Here is a 22457-nt window from a genome sequence, read left to right as displayed (position 1 = left end):
CTGTGGGGTGACCGGTGGGGCAATCGGGGCCCCTGCTCACACCTGCCTTGGCCTGGCACCGCCCACTCACCTGCTCCACTATCCTGTCGCAGTCCTGCTCTCATCGGGCCCCACTGGGGCTGGCAGTACCTTCACTGCTGCCCGCTGCCAGCGCTGCGTAGCCTATTCCAGCCGTGTTCTGTGCCACCCCCTGGTGGTCAGCACACGTCAAACTCCTGGTTGGTTGAACTCCTGCCCATGGGGACAATTTGCATATTAACCTTTTATTATATAGGAGGATGCCCTCACTTGGTGTCAGATACTATATTTATTCTCTTACCAGACATCATGGTCCTAATTATACAATATCTTCTAATATGAGCAGCTACAATCTTTAGAAGTGTATTATATCCTAAGAGAGCACAGTGTAAACAGCTTTTCTAAACAGTACTGCCATCCAATTCAGTTTACATTAGATGCACAAAGCTAATACAATGCCAATGAAATAAATAGCTTAATGTAGTACAGATATCAGACAACTGTTAACTTCTCTTTGTTCTCTTTATTTATAAATTTAAGAAAATGGCAATGTGAGCCAATTTGATCCCAACAAAAATGGCCTGAATATGTTAGGCAGGCAATTTTCTTAGCGTTATCAACACAGATATTCTGGGACAGCGGTCACCAAACTTTCGGACCTCATGGACCACCAGTGGTCCGCAGACCACCGGTTGGTGACTGCTGTTCTAAGACATAGAGAGGTATAATTTCTTGAGATCTTAAATGCAATACAAATTGATTGTGAATACAAAAACCAAAATCTTTAACATGATAAGTCACTTTTCTTGTCCTATATATTGTCAATAGGTGTTCTATGAAAAAAGAATTCCCTAGTCAAGTAAGATTAAGATATGGTGGGTTAAACCAGGGGTCCTCAAACTACGGCCCGCAGGCCACATGCGGCCAGCCGAAAACATTTATCTGGCCCACCGGGTGTTTTTGCTGCCGCTATGTGCATAGGAATTTGTTCATAGTTTTTTTTTAAACTATAGTTCAGCTCTCCAGCGGTTTGAGGGACAGTGAACTGGCCCCTGGTTTAAAAAGTTTGAGGACCCCTGGTTAAACCAAACTAATCTGCTTTCCTTCCTGAAGGACCTCTCGGAATTTGTAGTATGCTAATGTGCACGGTGAATCCCCAGTACAGCACAGCTTTTCCCAAACTTACTTGACTATGGATCCTTTTCTCCCAGAAGACCTAATGACATCAAGAAAGCTAATGTTCAGTGGAACAAACATCCTTTGGGAAATGACCTAATCCAAACAAAGCTGCATCAGTTTCTTTGCTTTCATCACAAATCCCCAGACCTCTACTCAAAGTATCAAAATGACACTCTTCCCCAATCCTAGTATCTTTCACTGGGTAACCACTGACTTTCCTTTGAAATTTCAATGTTCTACAACAGGGGGCCAGTTCACGGTCCCTCAGACCGTTGGAGGGCCGGACTATAGTTTAAAAAGAAAACTATGAACAAATTCCTATGCACACTGCACATATCTTATTTTGAAGTAAAAAAACAAAAAGGGAACAAATACAATATTTGTATTTGCATGTGGCCCGCGGGCCGTAGTCTGAGGACCCCTGCTCTAGAATCTCAAATACCTGGTAATACTCCAGTTCTTTCTGATTAAATAAGCAAGTGGCTTCAAGTTTATGACATCATTCAAGGTAATCAATCTCCTTTCCAATCCAAACAAATCATTCCATCTCTCTCCGGTGCTGAAATAGAAGATGCTGTTTTCCACAGGCCTCATCTATGGACTCACCCTGATCCTAAATGTAGCCTGAAGCCTAACTGGAAGAGAAAGTATAATGGTTCATAATTCAGCTCAGAAAAGCATTTGGAACCATAACGGCAGGTGACGGCGCCCAGCCTGTGTAGAGTGAGAAAAAGGGGAAAAGTAAGGCGAGGAGAAGAGCTTTTTGAATCCTCTGGAGTTGAATTCATCCAGCACAGCTTCAGTAACTGGCTGAACCATTTAATTCCTAACAAATATTAAAGAACACCCAAAGCTAAATGTGAATGAATAAAATCTATTTCCAAGGTAAATGTCTATTTTGGGTTATCTATTTTTTATTACAATTCAGGATAATTAGAATAGTATGTTTATTTCAGTCAGAATGCATAATGCTCTTTTAAACTTATGATAGGTCTGTCTTCTCAAGTTATTTGCTATTTTCTTCCTGAAGCTAAATTCCAGAGAAAAGTCCTTTAGAATACAACTAGAGGCCCAATGCACGAAATTCATGCAAGAGTAGGCCTTCCTTCCCCCGACTGCCGGCACCGGCTTCCCTCTGGCACCCGGGACCCGGTTTTCACTCCAGCACCCGGGACCTTGTTTTCCCTGCAGCCACCAGCAGGCACCCAGGACCCGGGCTTCCCTGCGGCTGCCAGGCAGGCACCCGGGCTTCCCTCCAGCCTCCAGCAGGCACCTGGCTTCGTCTGGAAGGACATCTGGTCTAATTAGCATATTATGCTTTTATGATTATAGATAAAAGGCATTTTTAGAGATATTGATGTCAGAATATTAACTAAAAATCAAGCAAGTAAATTAAGACCTGTCTCATTTCATATCACTGGATTTGTAAATTATCTTAATGAAGTTCACATATACACTACTCAAAGTAAATTTATAATAGAAATATATAACCCAACTAAAAGAAATCCATCACAATATAACTAAAATTATGTAATTGCATATTTATTTATAAAATAACAAAAGATTTAGAAATAGATCTGTTTATTGTGAAAATGGTCTTGGTATATGTGAGAACATTATATACTTTGAAGACAGCATTCATAACTGTTAAGACAAAAGACAAACTATAATTTTAAACTCAGTCTTGATTTAAGGGAAAGGCTATAAATTATTGGCTGGAATGCATTCAGCATGAACTCAGATTCTATATAACATAAAGCATGAAAGTACAAAAGATGTTGGAGTCCAGTAAGCCCATACCTAAATTTTAACTATAAAGCTGCAAGGACTTTTTGTTTATTCTTATATACTATTTTTCTTCTGAGACAAGTTGATTTTATCTCCAAGACTTAAGGCCATTCCCTGTAAACAAGAACACAAAAATGTTTATAATTACTGAAACTATGTAAAACCAGTAGGTAATTCTATCTTAACAAGCCCCCATTCAGTAACACCACATTCAACAATGAAACCAAGGAGTACAGATCAGACTCAACAAAAACTTAGTTGGTTATTACATACTACTAGTGCTAGATTTACAAACTGCCAGTAGATTTGTAGCTGAGATTTCAAAAACTTCTGAAGAACCCATTTCACAAATACCCCATGGGAATCAATCTGGTTTTAAGCAAATACCCAGAATGAAAGGCCCAAAAAAAGAGCCTTTTTAATAAAACAGAAGTTGTATTTCTATTCAGAGAATACATTTGCACTCAATGCACAAAACACTAGTATGACAGAGAAAATTACATATAGAAATAAGAAAAACTTAAAGTCTCCATCCTTTTGTTCAATTCAGAGATGAACTAAAAAAAAGCAATTGTTGCTTGGCTGGCGTGGCTCAGTAGCTGAGCGTCAACCTATGAATCAAGAGGTCATGTTTGATTCCTGGTCAGGGCACATGCCCGGGTTGCAGGCTCGATCCCCAGTAGGGGGCGTGCAGGAGGCAACTGATAGATAATTCTCATCATTGATGTTTTCTATTTTTCTCCCTCTCCCTTCCTCTCTGAAATCAATAAAAATATATTTTTTAAAAAGCAACAGTTACCTGACTTTTTGCACGAATTCTTATGTGGCCAGTAACAGGGGCCTCTGGTCCCTGTTGAATAGGCTTCTCAATGCTGACATTTGCAAGTGCATCTTCTCCAAATATGGAACGAGCATAGAGGTTGGCTGCCATAAAGCCACAGTAACCAGAAAGTGCCTGGAAGTAATTTGTGATAAATTCAATACTTCACTATTTCTAGAGAACTTACACATAAGCAAGATCAAAGAGCACAGATAAATTATGTGGTAGTTATCATGTGATGGTGATTATATGACTACATGAATTTGTCAAAATTCATGGCACTACACATGAAAACAGTGTGGATTTTACCATGTCTATATAAACCTGACTTTAAAGATATAGCACTTATACCAATTTGTATTTATGCATCCTCTATTTATAGTTGTTTTCCTTCTACATCAGACCTTAAGCTCCATGAAGGAAGAGACTTAATTTAATTTTTTTCATTACTGTATATCCAACAGCTCACAAAGTATTGGGCATATAATAGTTATTTGAATAGCTGTTGAACTCTTAAAACGTACTTTTCTAGCAGCAGATAGCCTTTTACTGAGAAAATTAATATTATTACATTAGCAGATATTCCTTAGAGCCTCAGCTTCATTTTTTCTTGCTAGTCTTTTTTCATACATACACAAATATAGCAGATAAGCAAAGTATATCAACAATTCTGTATTTAAGCCGATATATTCTGACCCACAAGCAGAGCCAACAGAAGACACCACGAACATTTTCTAATTGAGTATTAAAAACTATTTTGGAATAAGCCCTTAGCTGAAAGGGAGAAGACTGAAAAGAAAAACTAATTTGACTATTCAGTTAGGTCACTGCACTAGGAACAAGCTGGCTGATATGTTCCAGTGGAGCAGGGGTGGGGAACGTCTGGCCCGTGGGTCTTATCATTTGGTCAGGCCCTGCCAAGGCATTAGACCAAGGCATTACAGGTGAGTCAATTAAATGTCTGATCAAATAAAGCAGGCTAATTTTTAAGTTGATAATTTTGTATAGCCCAGGAATGATGTTATTAATATCCAAATGGCCCTTAGCAGAAAAAAGATTCACTACCCCTACAGTAGAGAGAGGTAAGCAGATTCATACATTCTATGGGATAACTTCTTTTAGCTAGTCCAGAATGAAACTGCTTTTCTCATGCTGAATAACAACAAAAATACAGTAGAGGTTCTTATACAAGAAAGCCAAGAATCTACCATACTACTATCAGATTTCAGGTCTCAGTTCAATATTACCTTCTCTGGAGTGAGGCATTTCATGTTGGTTGACTTTAATATGTGTTGTAAATAGTCATTTAAATCAATTATATTTGTGTTAACTGTCACCTGTACAGAAAGAGAAAAAAGTCAAGGAGATTATAATTCTTACAATGAGAAAAGTTGTGTATTTCTTATGTTGGGGTTGAGAAACACTCACTCATATGTCATATGAGAATGTTTTTACAAGTGGGAAGGATAGACAATAAAAAAGTAAATGACATGTACAAAACCTAGCAAGCTATAGGATGGTATCAGAATTTTCAGATACAGATTACTTCATAGAAGATTAACATATTGCATATAAAATATTTCTAATAAAAATCAGGACTCAAAGAAAGTTACTCAGTAAGCCACTGACTTTGCAAACCCTCTTTTGGACACTGGATTCAATTATAACTTAATATTCATACTTTTAAGAAATGGAATATTGTCTATAATGTCGATCAATCATTCAGATTAATTGTAGAACTGCTACTGTCACCAATTTATAACGGCAACTTAACAAACTAACTTGAATGACTTTCAATTAAGGCTAATTTGCAAGAACAGATATTAAAGACTTTGCTTCTCACATCTGACACCTATTAATGGGATTAATTTTATAGGAGAATCCCTCAACATTAGCTAAAAAGAAACAAAGATAAGAAGTTAAGCAAATCTCCCTAGGACTAACTTTGTTTTCCCATTCAAATTCGGCCCACATCTGACGGAATTCAGCATCAGTGCAAGTTGCAGGCTGGATGTAGTCCATGATGTCAATGTGAATATCACTGAGGACCACACAATTTCTGTCACTTGCTGCTCCAGAGACATCATAAACTGCAATACACATACACAAAACAATCCCAAATCACCAAAGGCAAATTTTAATTTAGTTTCAATATTTCCAAATAATGATCATGGTATTAGTAAATATTATATAATGCTTATTGTACACTGCTTGATTCTAAATGCTGTACAAATATTACCTGCTTAACATTCACATCAAGCCTTTGTTATAATATTATTTTCCATCTTACGGATGAGGAAACAAAAACAAAGAGAAGTTAACTAAGTTGCTCAAGGTCACAGAGCTAGTAAGTGGTGGGAGCCAAAAGACTCAGATGCTGTATTAGGCACACCAGGAGAAAACACAAGTAGTAATGCCACATTGCATTGTAATTATATATTTCTTTAATTCCTCCTCCTGCTTAACAGTTTCTTGAGGACAAGGACTCCATCTGGTTCATTTCTGTATATCCAAAACAGAAGAGTGCTTAGTACCTCAGCAGGTGCTTCATAAATGAATGCATGGATGGATTCAGGTTCTGTCCTCAAGAAATGTCAAACAGCTATTCATTACAGAAATTCTCTAACAAAAATATTCAAACATCACATGCTGTAATTTCTTACCTATGTTACCAAATATTATTCCATTTTCTGTGGATGCTACTTTAACATTAGCTTTAATATTTGCAAAATCATGAGGAGCAAGAGTCAAAGGAGATGGCTTTTCCACAAGTTTTAGATCCCCTGAAAAAAATTTAGACAGTTATAAAGACATATATAAATCTTTCAAATCACAAAACCTTAACATGCATACAGCTTTATGGTTTCGAGCAAAATAAGAAACAAGAGAAGGGTTATGATTCAAATATTATGAGGACAAAATAAAGAACTCATTTAACACATTATTCATTTCAATATGCACATTTTCTTTTAAAAGGTAATAGGCTTCTCAGGATAATTCTATATTTAACTCACACACGTGCGCGGTGTGTGTGAGTGTGTGTACACTGTGAGCATCTCATTTTATTTCACTGAATGAATACAACTTCTCAAAAAGTTTGTCATATACTATAAACTCCATTATAAAGAAAAGATAAAACTCTGCAGAAAGATGTAAATTCTTAGAAACACAGTTCTTTATATAAACATCAAGCTATGCTGAGGGCAGAAGTATATTTTCCCTTGATATCTTACTAATAAAGTCCTTTAACTCTTGTTTAAGCCATATGGAATATCCTAGGGGTACTGCAATGTTTCTGTATACAATTTATATTTCCCAACTTCAAGGCCAGATGTAGAAGTGGTCAAAGTCTGATTCATGTGTCTTCAATAAGAAAAACAAAAGGCATCTCAAATTGCTAAATATAATAATGATCTATTACTCTGGCCACATGTGGTATGTATTGATTATAGACTCAGAAAACACCTAGGTCTGTACTAAGGGAATTAAAAATTTAACTAAGTGAGCTACTTGGTAAATCTGTAACTTAAATAGTTCTTATTTATATCTAGAAAAACTGGTATTTATAATTGAGCTCAGTGAATGAATAAACTTATTTGGATATACCAAGAGCATAAGCATAAGAAAATAATACCACAGATGTACAGAAAACTGGAAACTAAATATTAAGTGTAAAACTAAGCCTTGATTAAAATGTCACAAATGGCTCAAGAGAATTCTTTTTTTTTTTAAATCCCCAACCCAGGATATTTTTCCATGGATTTTTAGAGAGTGGAAGAGAGAGGGAAAGACAGAGAGAAATATTGATGTGAGAGAAACACATCAATTGGTTGCCTCCTGCACATGCCTTGACCAGGGCCCAGGCCGGGGAGGAGCCTGCAACCGAGAGGTAGGTGCCCTTGACCGGAATCAAACCTGGGACCCTTCGGTCCACAAGTTGACGGACACACTATCCACTGAGCCAAACCGGCTAGGGCTCAAGAGACTTCTTATACTAGAACTTGTACATATCCTTAATAATCTCTCATAATGGCTTACCATAAATATCCTTCCTTTATGGTAAGTAAATTTCCTCACCTAGAGTAGCTAACTCTAACGTGCAGTTCTGTAAAGTATCACTGGTTTGGTTCACGACAAGCACATCTAGGACGATATCATACTGGTTGACGTGAACATAAGCTTCTGCATATACAGGATCTGAGAAACCTGTCAATTGGGTGACCTGTCAAGAAAAAACAAAGAGATAATCAATGACTGAGTAAATTTAGTCAAACATATCCTGGCCAAATGACTAAGTCTGTTAGGTAATTAACAGATATGCTTAGATTAGACAACAGATGTAATAAAATTATTTTGTCATGGAGACATGGTAAATCAAAATGGGGACATCTATACTAATAAAAGCCTAGGTGGTCCTCCCATGCAACACTGTCACAAGATGGCCGCCACAAGATGACCACGCACAGCATGGAGGAGGTGGGTTCTGGGGGAGGAAGCAGGTCGTGGCAGGGGAGGGCAGTTGTGGGCGATCAGGTTGCCAGGGGAGCGCAACTGGGAGCGATCGGACCAGCAGGGAGCAGTTAGGCGTCAATCGGGTCAGCAGGGGAGTGGTTAGGGGGTGATCAGGCTGGCAGGCAGAAGCAGTTAGGGGCAGGAAGGCAGGCGAGCCGTTAGGAGCCAGCAGTCCTGGATTGTGAGAGCTAAACCGGCAGTTGGACATCTCCCAATGGGTCCCAGATTCGAGAGAGTGCAGGCTGGGCTGAGGGACCCCCCCCCCCCAATGCATGAATTTTGTGCACCGGCCTCTAGTTAGAAATAACAGATCCTAGACTTTATATCTCAATAGGAGAAAGACATTAAATATGTCAAGCAAAAACATTAACCATCCAATTTAAGAGTTAAATCCCTCACTGTCTAAACTCACTAGATATTCTCCAAAATTCAAGAACCCAATAAAATTCAGATCATGTGGCAGTCCCTGCTATGCAAGTTCAGGAACTAAATAAATAGATTGTATAGCAAGACATGCTTGTACAGTAATTTCATGAAGATGAAATTATGTGTTTTCCTCAAAATTTTTAAAAAAACGTATTTAAGAAGTTTTAAGACATAATATTGTCACCAAAAACATGAACAACAAAAGAAAAACAGGTAAATTGGACTATATCAAAATTAAAAACCTTAAAATTTTGATTTTAATGATTTGAGAGAAAAGAAGGGGGAGGGAGAGATAGAAACATCAATGATGAGAATCATCGATGAGCTGCCTCTTGCATGCCCCCTACTGGGCATCAAGCACGTAACCCAGGCATGTGCCCTGACTGGGAATTGAACTGGTGACCTCTTGGTTCATGGGTCAATATTCAAACACTGAGCAACACCAGCTGGAAAAAAATTAAAAACTTTTATGCACCAAAAGGCACTACTTAGAGTAAAAGGCAATTGAGAGAATGAGAGACAAGTATATGCAAATCATATATTTGATGAGGGACTTGCATTCCGAATATAAATGAACTCCTTTAGTTAAACACAAAATAAACAACCAGATTAAAAAATGAACAAAGAACATGAATAGACATTTGTCCAAAGTAGATAAACAAATGGCTAATAAGCACATGAAAAAAAAATGGCAAATATCATTAATCATTAGGAAAATTAAAAACCACAATTAGATACCAATTTATACCCATTAGGATGGCTACTATTAAAAAGAAAAAGAAAAGTGTTGGCAAGGATCTGGAGAACCCTTGTGTCCTGGAATGTAAAACAGTGCAGCTGCTATGTAAAACAGTATGGTGGTTCCTCAGAAAATTAAAGCAAAATTACTATATGATCCAGTGATTCCACTACTGGTTATAATCCAAAAGAGACGAAAGCAGAGTATTGAACAGGCATTTGTAAATTCATGTCCATAGAAGCATTATTCAAAATAGCCAAAAGGTGAAAGCAACCCAAGTGTCCATTAACAGATGAATGGATAAACAAAATGTAGTATATATTCATAATGGAATACTTAATCCTCCTTAAAAAGAATATTCTGAAACATGCTACAGCTTGGATGAATTTTAAAGACATCAGGCTAAATAAAATAAAGTCAATCACAAAAGGACAAATATTGTATGACTCTACTAATATAAAGTACCTGGAGCAGTCAAATTCACAGATAGAAAGTAGAATGGTGATTGCCAGAGGCTGAGGGGAGAAGGAATGGGGGTTAATATTTAATGGATTTTGCAAGTTGAAAAAAGTTCCAGGAATGGATGGCGATAATGGCTGCACAATAATATGAATATACTTAATGCCACTGAACTACACACTTAAAAATAGTTAAGATGGGAAATTTGATGTTAATATAAATTTTACACAATTTTTAAAAATAAAATTTTAAAGATAAAGGGATTAGATCAATGATTTGTAAATTTATGTATTATGAGTATAGGACAGTTTTTCTAATAAATCCTATGTAGAGCTCAATATATTAAGAATATAGCCCTAGCCAGTTTGGGTCAAGGGATAGAGCCTCGGCCTTCGAACTGAAGGGTCCCAGGTTCGATTCCTGTCAAAGGCACATGCCCAGGTTGCGGGCTTGATCCCCAGAAGGGGGTGTGCAGGAGGCAGCTGATCAATGATTCTCCCCCATCATTGATGTTTCTATCTCTCTCTTCCTCTCCGAAATTAAAAAATATATATATATGAAAAGCTGATGGCAAGGATGTGGAGGAAGAGGCCAGAGCCTTGGCTTTTAAAGCTTTAGTTTACCGCTAAGGATCCCCCAGCTCTATGTATCACACTATGATTGCACACACAACTGGAACAAGTTATACAATCATCTACTGGATTTATAGTACTACTAGAGCAGTGGTTCTCAACCTTGGCTGCACATTAGAATCACCTGGGAATCTTTTTAAAATCCTGATTTCTGGGCCTCATCCTCCAGAAATTCTGTTTCTTTGTTACTAATGTTGTGGCCTCACCCCATAAGGAAGAAACACTGTACTAGAGACTCAGTGCACGAAATTCGTGCATGGGGGAGGGGTCCCCTCAGCCCAGCCTGCACCCTCTCCAATCCGGGACCCCTTGGGGGATGTCCCTCTCACAATCCGGGACCACTGGCTCCTAACTGCTCACCTGCCTGCCTTCCTGATCACCCCTAACCACCTCTGCCTGCCGGCCTGATCGCCCCTAACTGCCCCCCCCACCAGCCTGGTTGCCCCCAACTGCCCCCCCCGCCCCCCCGCTGGCCTGGTCACCCCCAACTGCCCCCCACCCCCCCGCTGGCCTTGTCACCCCATGCAGCCTGCTGTTCAGTAGTTTGGTTGTCCCTCACTAACCCGGGGTGCAGGTGAATGGGGTTCCTGGCTGGCAGGCCACTGATAGCAAGCTATCCAACAGCCGATTCTGTGAGGAATGGGGTTCCCTCCTCCCTCCTGTCGGGATCCAGTTTGAAGGCTGGCCACGCCCTCTGTTGGGCCAGACCCAGAGTTCTACCACACCCTGGCCTCTGCCTTGGCAACCCAGGACTGACTGCCGCTGGGCGCTCCTGGAGCTCCGAGGGTGGGTTTTCCCTCAAGCCTTGCTGGAAACAGCTCGGGGAGGGCACCTCAGGGCCGGTGGGACTGATGGAAGTGGGGGGGTGGCATGGAGGTGGTGCTTGTGCTTCTGATCACTTGCACACTGTGTTTTATATCACAGCATGTGGCTGTGGCTGTGAAGGTTGTCACGGCAACCCAGTGCTGACTGCAGGACTGACTTGCAGTTGGTCGTTACTGGTCGTTACGGACCCAGGGTTTTATATTTTAGGGTTTTATATTTAGGGTTTTATATTTAGTACTTTATCAGCTTCTGAATTTCAATCATGTTTAACAAAACTATCAATCACAATGACTTGACAAAAACTGATGCTGTATAAGCATGTCAAAATCATGGCCCATGGGCCGCATGCGTCCCACAACAAATATTTTTGCAGCCCAGCCAATATAATGGTATGTAAGAAATGTTTTAATAAAAATTAATAACTTAATTTTTATAATATCCTGTTACACATAATTATTAATAACAAACTACATTTGCTAATGACTGATTACTATAATCGTGTTGCATTCATTTCCCTTATGTGCAGGCACATCATTTCTCTCCAATAATACTAGCAGCGAATATTTTAGCAGCTGACTGCCACGTCATTAGTCTTGTACTGGCTTGTTTGGTGTGTGCAACAGGAAATATTTTGCTTTCAGAGAAGAAGAAAAAAGGTTTAGCAGTGTTACACTTATTGATTTGTGCAGTTATTTAATGTCTGGTAAGTTAATGTTCAAGAAAAAATATTAATTTTTATTAAAATGTTCTATTATTTTATGTTAACAATCACTCATTTATTTCAGCCCTTTGTATTCAACATGTCTCTATCAAAATAAACCTATGTTTCTATGAAAATTGAAGCTTTTGTTTTTTTGCAGCCCACATAAACTTAAACCTTGTTTATTTGGCCCATGTTAGCCTGAGTCTGACATGCTTGCTGTATAACTTATTTTTCTTTTAAAAATCAGGGGAGACCAACAACTTCCTAATTACTAATTTCTTAAACAGCCAATTTAAATAACTTACCAGGGTATCTGACATTTTGTTACCTTGTTAAGTTTAGATGCCAGGGGATCTGCTGCCTCTTTCCTCTGTGTGTTACCCATCGCAGCCAGCAAACTCAGCTGAAACTGATCTTCCTTGCAGTTCATTTCATTCTTGGCAGTTAGTTGCATGAAGGAAATGGGGTCATCAGGCTGGACTGTCACATTCCTCTTTTCAGATTCTTTCTGTGTTGAGAAAACAAACACGTTTCTCTTTAATTGGAAAGAAAGATAGCTTTTCATAGGCCTTTATGAGGAGTGAATTAAAAAAAAAAAGCCACAAAGGACTTTTATGGCTTTATCATATATACCTTACCTTTTGGGATAATTTCTCTTCTTCGAGTTTAGCAGATAACATGTGTGAAAGGGATTGTCTGCATTCCTTATTGAAAATGTCATTCATTAAAGGCGAACATTCAGACAAGACCTTGAGGCACAGGGAAATTCGATCTACATCATCATCTGTAATTGGCTTCTTAGGAAGAGAGGATTTTCCCAAATGAAGGATAGTAGCCATAAGCAACATAGCCTCAGCGACAAAAGACTAGAAAAGTAGAGAAATGGATAATTAACGTCATGTTTCTGTAACTGCAATAATGTCACTTTTTATAACTCACAATCTAATAAAACTTTCACTTCACTTGAATAAGATTTCAAATCTTTTGGATTTTATCTCCATCTTTTTTGCATCCTACTTTTTCCTTTCTATGCTAGCTGCCACCCTCTAAAACCTTCATTAAGCCCCAACTAAAAGACAGCAACCACTTTTTTTTTTTTTAAATATATTTTATTGATTTTTTACAGAGAGGAAGGGAGAAGGATAGAGAGTTAGAAACATCGATGAGAGAGAAACATCGATTCAGCTGCCTCCTGCACACCTCCTACTGGGGATGTGCCCACAACCAAAGTACATGCCCTTGACCGGAATCGAACCTGGGACCCTTCAGTCTGCAGGCCGACACTCTATCCACTGAGCCAAACCGGTCAGGGCAGCAATCACTTTTTAATTGTCTTGCCTTACTCTAACTGCCTCACATACCAATGCTTTCTTTTTAAAATTCCAACAATAGAAACATTAAAAGAAGGATACATTTCATAAATAGTTAACTTTCTGCCATATTTGTTTTCTGATTTTACTCATATATGTGCACTTATTTTTTTAGGTAAACACATGAAAGTAAGATTCTTCACCTCCTAAGTCAGTGATGGCGAACCTATGACACGTGTGTCAGAGATGACACATGAACTCATTTTTTTGGTTGATTTTTCTTTGTTAAATGGCGTTTAAATATATAAAATAAGTATCAAAAATATAAATCTTTGTTTTACTATGGTTGCAAATATCAAAAAATTTCTATATGTGACACGGCACCAGAGTTAAGTTAGGGTTTTTCAAAATGCTGACACGCCGAGCTCAAAAGGTTCTTCATCACTGTCCTAAGTACTAATAAGAGAATCAGAACAGCTTCTTATATAACTGTTATATCATTATCACTCCTGAGAAATGAAACAATCCCAAAATATATCTACTATATACTCTAAATTGAAATAAATCTCTCTAATCTCACAAAAGATTTTCATTGTTTTTTAAATCCTGGATCAGCTTCATACATTTTATTTGGTTATTCTCCTTAGTCCCTTTGAATCTAGACCAGTCCCTGGCTTTCTGTATCGTTTTCCATCACAATGAGTTTTTTACTTATTGATTTTCAAGAGAGAGAGGGAAGAAAGGGGGCAGGAAGGGAAAGAGGGAGAGACATCAATTTGTTGTTCCATTTATTGGTTGATTTTGTATGTACCCTGACTGAGAATGCATTCATTGGTTGAGTCTTGTATGTGCCCTGAGGATTGAACCTACATCCTTGGCGTATTAAGACGATGCTCTAACCAACTGAGCTACCTGGCCAGGTACATAATAACTTTTAAAAAGAGGCCAGGCCACTTTTTTATAAAATGCTCCCCACTCTTGGTTAGATAATAGACAGGTGACGTTTTGTATTTCTTTCGTATTGCATCAGGAGGCACATATGTTAGGTTGTCCCATTATAGGGGACACTAAGTATGATCACCTGTTGCTGCTATCTTTTTTTTTTTTTAATATATTTTATTGATTTTTTACAGAGAGGAAGGGAGAGAGATAGAAAGCTAGAAACATCGATGAGAGAGAAACATCGATCAGCCGCCTCCTGCACATCTCCTACCGGGGATGTGCCCGCAACCCAGGTACATGCCCTTGACCGGAATCGAACCCGGGACCCTTCATTCCGCAGGCCGACGCTCTATCCACTGAGCCAAACCGGCTTCGGCAGCTGCTATCTTTTTTAAAAAATATATTTTATTGATTTTTTTAAAGAGAGGAAGGGAGAGGGATAGAGAGTTAGAAACATCGATGAGAGAGAAACATTGATCAGCTGCCTCCTGCACACCTCCTACTGGGGATGTGCCCGTAATCAAGGTACATACCCTTGACTGGAATCGAACCTGGGACCTTTGAGTCCGTAGGCCGACGCTCTATCCACTGAGCCAAACCGGTTAGGGCTGCTGCTGCTATCTTAATCTTTATTGTACATACACCAATCACTTCACTCTACCCGTGAATACCTTCAATGACTTCCCTAGGTCTTCATTTTGAAGTCCATATGACTTAGCCTGCTATTCAAAGTCTTCCACAAAGTGAATCCAAAGTACCTTTTCAGTCTTATGCAGCATTAGCCTGACACATAATCTATGTCATTGCCAAATTGTCTTTGCTAAATACTGATTTGCACACATACATGAAAAAACTACAAGAGGCCTTGGGAAAGAAGCTGAAAAATAAGTATAATAATCCATCAGGGATACTGTCACCAGAGGACAGGAAAGAGGAGAGAACAGAAAAAAATAGAAGCACAAGCAAAGTAAAGATGAAGAAAACCACACGAAGGCATATCCTAACCAAATTACTGAAACCTGATGATAAGGAGAAAAAAATTTAAAATCTGCCAGAGAAAACAGGACACATTCCATGCATTGGCATAACAATGACAATGGCTTCTATCAAAATGCCAGAAGACAATGGAGCAACATCTTGATGGTACCAAAAGAAAATAATTCTTAACAGAAATCTATACCTTACAAAGATAACTTTCAAAAATGAAGTAGGCCTTTTCAGACAAACAAAAACTAAGAAAATTCACTACCAACATACCTGTGTTACAAGAAAAACGAAAGCAAATTCTTTAGGCAAAAGTTATATAATACAGAGAGAAACTCATCTCTACACAAAAAAATGAAGAGCAATGGAAAAGGCATAAATGAAGGAGAGCTAGTGTGATGATAAACAACCAAACTTCCACCTGCCTTGTACCAAATGCAGCAAACTGCATGAACCAGATATGTTATTAGAAACCTGGCTCTCTCAGATGTCAGCAAATGCTCTCCCAACCTGCAGAACTAAAGCAGCCTTTCTATTTGAAGAAACCAAATTGGACCCTGAGACACAGAATCCTGGAGACTTTTAAAAAGCATAATTTAAATAATAGATGATTATTTTGTAACAAGACCTGAAAAAATAAATAATGCCCAGAGAGTTGCAAAATAATTATTGCCCATAAATCTAAACAAACAGATAAAAAAGAGACAATACACCTTATAATTTGCCTGGTCCTCTAAATCTCATTAATGGCTCTTTTAATGATGAAAGTTAAAAAAAAAAATCCTTTGACAATCCCAAGTCTAAAATGAAAATGTCTAATTATATGTTGGCATAAGTAAATGAAGGAATGTAATGGACTGTTATGCAGCTATTAACACATTGCGTACCGCATAGAAATCTCTAAGACATACGCCAGGGACCGCACATTTTTGGGCAAACTGCACATTATTTAAATCATCATAATGTACTTTAGGTGTTGTTTTTCAATAATTATAACATTTTTATTTACAAAAACAATTAAACAATTAAAGTTCCTAGTACTTTTTTAATGTATGGTACTGCGTAAAACATTTTCCTCTATGAAGAGGGACCAAACAAAATTTACATAAGTATCTAGATTTGCTCCTTTTTCCATGGGCGTGAAAAACGAGAACACTCATGAGCGGTCCTTAACAGATAGAGCGCAAAACATGAGAAAACTCCTGAGCAGTACGAAATGTGTTAAATATTGTAATTATTACTAGAGGTCCGGTGCACAAGATTCGTGCACTGGGGGAGGGGGGGAGTCCCTCAGCCCAGCCTGCACCCTCTCACAGTCCGGGAGCCCTTGGGGGATGTCCGACTGATAGCTTAGGCCCACTCCACTGGGGAGTGAGAAGGTCTAAGCTGTCAGTCAGAAATCCTTAGTGCTGCCATGGAGGCAGGAGAGGCTCCTGCCACCACCGCTGCGCTCGCCAGCCGTGAGCCTGGTTTCTGGCTGAGCAGTGCTCCCCATGTGGGAGTGCACTGACCACCAGGGACAGCTCCTGCATTGAGCTGGACCGGTCATTCTGCCATTCAGTCAATTTGCATATTAGCCTTTTATTATATAGGATGATTAGGAAGGGTTTAGAATAACATGGGAAAATGTTATAATGTTAAGTGAAAGTGTGGTATTATAAAATGTGAAATGGTCACACTAGAGGAAAAAAGGTTTCACAGATAAAAGCCATATTAAACTCTTTCTGGAGGAAGGAAGAATTTTTGTTACTATATCTGGTAATGAAATTCCATCTTTTTTTTCTATATATATATATACTTTTTATTGATTTTTTACAGAGAGGAAGGGAGAGAGATAGAGAGTTAGAAACATCGATCAGCTGCCTCCTGCACATCTCCCACCGGGGACGTGCCCGCAACCCAGGCACATGCCCCCGACCAGAATCGAACCTGGGACCCCTCAGTCCGCAGGCCGACGCTCTATCCACTGAGCCAAACCGGTTTCAGCGAAATTCCATCTTTTGATGTTTCTATCTCCACCACAATATTAACTAACAAGATTTGTACTTTAGTACTTAACCAGGAGTGATATTTTTCTTATTAGTTATTACCTCACTCCTATTTCTTTTAGCAATGTGAAAAAATAAATGAACAAAAATAAAACTATTCACATGGTAAGTATGTGGGTAAATATAAGACTTTTTCTCATTTAAAAAAAAATTGACTATTTCAGCAGGAGAACAGATAGAAGAATATTATATGGATAGCCTTAAAAAGGAAGGAAATTCTGATACATGCTATCATATGGATAAAGCTTGAAGACATCATGCTAAGCAAAATAAGCCAGTCGCAAAAGGATAAATTTTATATGATTCCATTTATATGAGGTATATAGGATAGGCAAATTCAGAGAGGAAGAAAGTAGAACAGTGGTTCCCTATGGCTGGGAGTAGGGTATGGGGAAGTATTTATAGGGTACACTTTTAGTTTGGGATGATAAAATGTTTTGGAAATGGAAAGTGGTAATGGCTGCTCAACAGTGTGAATGTACTTAATGCCACTGAACTGTACACTTGAAAATAGTTAAAATGATAAATTTCACATTATGTATATTTTACCATAAAAAAAAATATCCAAAAAAACGGGGGCACCTAGGAAGGTAACTGAACTTTTGCCCTGTTCCCAACTCTCAACTTCTTACTATTAGCTAAGTATGCCAGCTAAGTCTGGACTCCAGATAAATAAGAAATGGTTGAAAAAAAAAATAGTGCATACATATAAAAAAGATAACTAATGCAAAAATAACAAAAATGCAGCATAGGATTGATAATATGACATGTAAAAATAAAATGTAGAATAGTAGCACAAAGGATGGTAGTAGACGCTGGGGGAATGGAAGTATATTATTATTTTAAATGAGCACAAAGAATGGTCAGAAGCTATGATGAAGGTTATGAACTATAGAAATGGCAATATATTTAGGAGACATTTCCGGGATAAAATAGGCAATGACTGACTGGATGAAGATACTGGATAAAGGCTTATTCTTCATTGAGCCTTGACTAATTCTAGCAAACAGAAATGACTTCATAAACCCTTATATCTCTTCCACTGGACTAATCATAAGGTATTATTACTGTATTATTTCATCAATTTTACAATAACATTATATTGTAAAATTGTGTCCTTTTCCCCCATTAAATCACAGGATCTTTAGCATTCCCTTTTGGGTCCCTCACAGTCCAATGCATATAGTAGGCACTCAATGTTCACTTGTTGGGTAAATGTAGAATAAATGGACTTACATTTTGCTTTTTCTTCTCCTGAACCAAAGCTACATAGCGCAAAGCAATCTTGGTCAGAGTTGTGGCAAGGGAGGCGGCGACAAAGAAATCTCCATCCAGCAGGAATCCTCTCAGGGGAGGTCTGCAAAGCAATCAAGGGAAATGAAACCCAACAACTTCTTAAGCAGCATGCAGCTTTGGCATGACTCAATTAAGGCTATTTAACACTCTCACTGCCATCTCTCAGTGATAAGATCTCAACTACCTCCCTCCTTAGCTCTCAGAATGAAGGTAAAGGAAAAAAGAAAAAGAAAAATAACACATGGATTTATACCTATCTTTAAATGACACAAGAAACAGCTGAATATAAAGAGAAAATGGGGAAGGGTGTATGTACTCGAGCTAATGAGCTACATTCAAATCCCAGCTTTTCTACAGTATTTATGTATTGTGTCCCTTTGGGGTGAATTACAAACGTCTTCAAGATTCAAATCCTTGTTCTATAAAATGGGACAATAATGTACTTAATGGGTTGCTGTGAAGATTATATGAGGCAAACTACGCAGCACAATGCCCAGCATGTAATAAGCAATCATTAAAGTTTTAGGCATTATTTTCATCATCTTCACTATAAATTTAGAGTAAAATGAGGAAATCATCAAAATTTTATTCCATCAGTAAAAAGTAGAAAATTTTCCAAAATGTTTTCTAAAAGTTACCTCAACTTAGCATTTTCTGTATGAGTAAAATAATTTTAAGCAGAACAGTTATTTCTATGAAAATACTTATAAAAAACAGAGGATTAAAACCATCAACAGGATCCTGAGAGAACTTCCTTTTCCTTTCAAGTATCTTAAATGGCAAAGATTTCCATTCTGGCCCTAACTGGTTTGGCTCAGTGGATAGAGCGTCGGCCTGCAGACTGAAAGGTCCCAGGTTCGATTCCGGTCAAGGGCATGTACCTTGGTTGCGGCCACATCCCCAGTAGGAGGTGTGCAGGAGGCAGCTGATCGATGTTTCTCTCTCATCGATGTTTCTAACTCTCTATCCCTCTCTCTTCCTCTCTGTAAAACATCAGTAAAATATATTTAAAAAAAAAAAGACTTCCATTTTGGTCACAAAAGCAAGAGAAAGGAAATCGCTTGACTGTTTTATACACAAGAGTAATGAAAACAGTAGAGCTGGCTGAGCATAAGTGCTGCAAATTACCTGTCTTCCTCTTTCTTGGTGGGTCTAGAACTGCTAAGGGCACTCTGAGTTGCATAGGTGCCCATCTCAGTTACCAATTTCTGAACTGGCCCCACATTTATTTCTTCTTCAGGTTTTAATTCACCAGCTTCCTTTTTTATTTCAGATTCTACAATTGGGATCTAAAAATAAATTGGAAACATCAATAGCAAGCAAAATCACATTTAAATATTCAATCATTTCCAAAGAGAAGGCATTTCCCTAATGGGATATTTGGAACTCGGAACTCTCAATTTTCTTTCTTTCCCATAATATTGTAGTAAGAACAGAGGCTTTGTGCCTAGATGCCACTTCCTTGTTGTAATGGTTTTGAGTAAATTAATTAAATAACTTAGAGCCTTAGGTACTTGATCTGCTAAATGCAAATCTTAATTTTTTCCACACAAGTTACTTAGTAAGAAAATGTTTAGGACAGTGTCTAAGACAAAATACTCTTATTCTTCTTCTCCATCCCTTCCCTAACCAAAAGAGCCTTCATCCTCCTAAAATAAATCTGCCCTAGCCGGTTTGGTTCAGTGGATAAAGCATCAGCCTGCAGATTGAAGGGTCCCAGGTTCGATTCTGGTCAAGGACACATGCCCGGGTTGCGGGCTTGATCCCAGTGAGGGGTGTGTAGCAGGCAGCTGATCAATGATTATCTCTCATCATTGATGTTTCTATCTCTCTCTCTCCCTCCCTCTTCCTCTCTGAAATCAATAAAAAAATATATTTAAAAAATTAAAATTAAAATTAATCTGACTTAGTTTTACAAAATAACTTCATCAACTACCTTTTTAAAAACATACAAATGGCTACTATGCATGTATTCCTTAATATCAGCCCACTGTCTAATTTAAGAGCTGTAAGAGTCTTCAATTATTATCCATCAATTCCTTTATTTTAAAATAACCTGATGTCCAATCAGTTTAAGGAATTTATATCTAAGGTCTCAGAGCTAATTATTGGCTGAAGCAAGATTGGAACCCAGGTGTTCTAAAAAGCACTGTTCTTTCTATTTGCCCATATGGTTTTTTGAATGAGGAAATACTGCCAGCTTTAGTACATAAATACTATAAAGTGAGCTCTGTTCCTAAAATATTTGCCTTCTTCTTTTAGAACACATAGACTAAAGCAGAGTTTTTCAAGTCTTTTTCTAAAACATAGAATCTTCTGTTCAAATAAAATCTTTCCTAGAAGAGTAAATAATACAGATAAAACAATAGGTGTTACAGCTCAACGCAGGGGAAGGGAAACCCCCAAATTTCCCACAGCTCTCAAGGCTTAATTATCTGGGTAGTTAAAATATATTTTTCAGTGTTCATTAGTCCAGATAAAAACATGAAAGTAAATCACCACATACAAGTCAGACTGGGGAAGAAGAAAAAAAGTCAGAAGTACTAAAGTAAAAATCACCAAATAAAATAGCATTTACTACGAAAGTAAAACGTACCTCCCCCAGGGATCTTCGGACCTCAGTCATCACACTCTGAATGTCTTCCTTGGTACTACAGTATTCTCCCAGGATCCACAATGCTCCTCGGTAAATCCTAAAGCAAGAATACAAGTTCTGAAACACTGACTTGTCAACAAATCTTGAAGCAATTTTTCTTTGTGAATTTAAGCTCAAGTAAGAAAACAAGATTCTGTAGTTCCAAGGGATCATGAATGACATTTTAAGAAATACAACAAAGACACTAAGTTTCTTTAATTCTCCCAGAAATCACAAGCATTAAAAGAAAAATAAGTGCCCTCATCTATCTTTAGTAGGAACACCTTAAGACTGGTATACCCAGTAGTGAAAATAAAATACCAAAATGTTTCCCAGAGAGGTGTTACCTTCCATTTACAACAGAGTTAAGGCAAAAGTTTATCTTATCACTTACTACTATAAAAAAATTGTTCTTTTTAATGTAAAAAGTACTTTTTATTTGTAGTCACTGAAAAGTACAGGCAGGATGCTGACAAGAACAATGAACAAGGAAGGAGTACAAAAGGATCAGTAACAACAAAAAAAGAAAGCAACCATTTTCTAGTTAAAAATGTTAAACTAAATAAAGTCTTTAGTCATCTTTTCCCTAAGAGTTTCATTAAATTCACTTTTTAAAAAATTCTAGAAACTGAAAAATTCTAGAGATCATGGCTACCAAAAGCAAAACTTTGATTTTTTTTCCTCACAAAGAAAGCAAATCTTTCTCACTTCCACAAACGTCAATACATTTTCAATCAGAAAAACAACTTTGTAATGGCCCCTTATTTTCTACCTATGCAGATATAATGCAAGTCTGTTATAATCTATCCATCAGATGCTTTAAATCAAACAAAATTTGGATGACAAAGTCCTTTCTCATTAGTAAAGGCCATCTGAAGAAAAACACATCAGATTTAGGTTGCATTTGTAATCCTTCACTTCAATAAATGATAAAGGAAATAGAAATAATGATATCTAAAAAGTAATACCTTTAAAAAATATGTTCTTAGTCACTTTAGGATTCACAATGTTTTAAAGAAAATAAGGATAAAGAAATCTAGTTAAATCACCACAACTATAAAAAAAATTTGCCCACAGATTATGGATCTACCAAGGGTGGGTATAAGGTAATATTGTCATTCTTATTTTTGTCTTGATTGTC

The 22457-nt window shown here is 37.8% G+C and overlaps 1 protein-coding gene across 1 annotated transcript in view; it reads right to left on the bottom strand.

Moving 5' to 3' along the window:
* Positions 1–2719: 2719 nt before the first annotated feature.
* The window catches only part of COPB1 (COPI coat complex subunit beta 1), a 37909-nt gene continuing 18171 nt past the window's right edge, over positions 2720–22457 (bottom strand). Inside the window, exons 12-22 of the mRNA XM_081098873.1 lie at positions 21278–21374; positions 19810–19970; positions 18622–18742; positions 12740–12967; positions 12430–12609; positions 7883–8027; positions 6469–6588; positions 5750–5895; positions 5053–5142; positions 3785–3940; positions 2720–3099 (exon numbers count right to left, since the gene is read on the bottom strand). Coding sequence (XP_080954999.1) covers positions 3040–3099; positions 3785–3940; positions 5053–5142; positions 5750–5895; positions 6469–6588; positions 7883–8027; positions 12430–12609; positions 12740–12967; positions 18622–18742; positions 19810–19970; positions 21278–21374 — 1504 coding nt within the window. The 3' untranslated portion in view covers positions 2720–3039. The remainder of the gene's footprint in view (positions 3100–3784; positions 3941–5052; positions 5143–5749; positions 5896–6468; positions 6589–7882; positions 8028–12429; positions 12610–12739; positions 12968–18621; positions 18743–19809; positions 19971–21277; positions 21375–22457) is intronic.

Source organism: Myotis nattereri (genome assembly GCF_964212035.1).
Source record: "Myotis nattereri genome assembly, chromosome: 9".
Lineage (NCBI taxonomy): Eukaryota > Metazoa > Chordata > Mammalia > Chiroptera > Vespertilionidae > Myotis > Myotis nattereri.
Note: the sequence above shows the minus strand (reverse complement) of the source record. Positions and strands in the feature narration are given on the sequence as shown.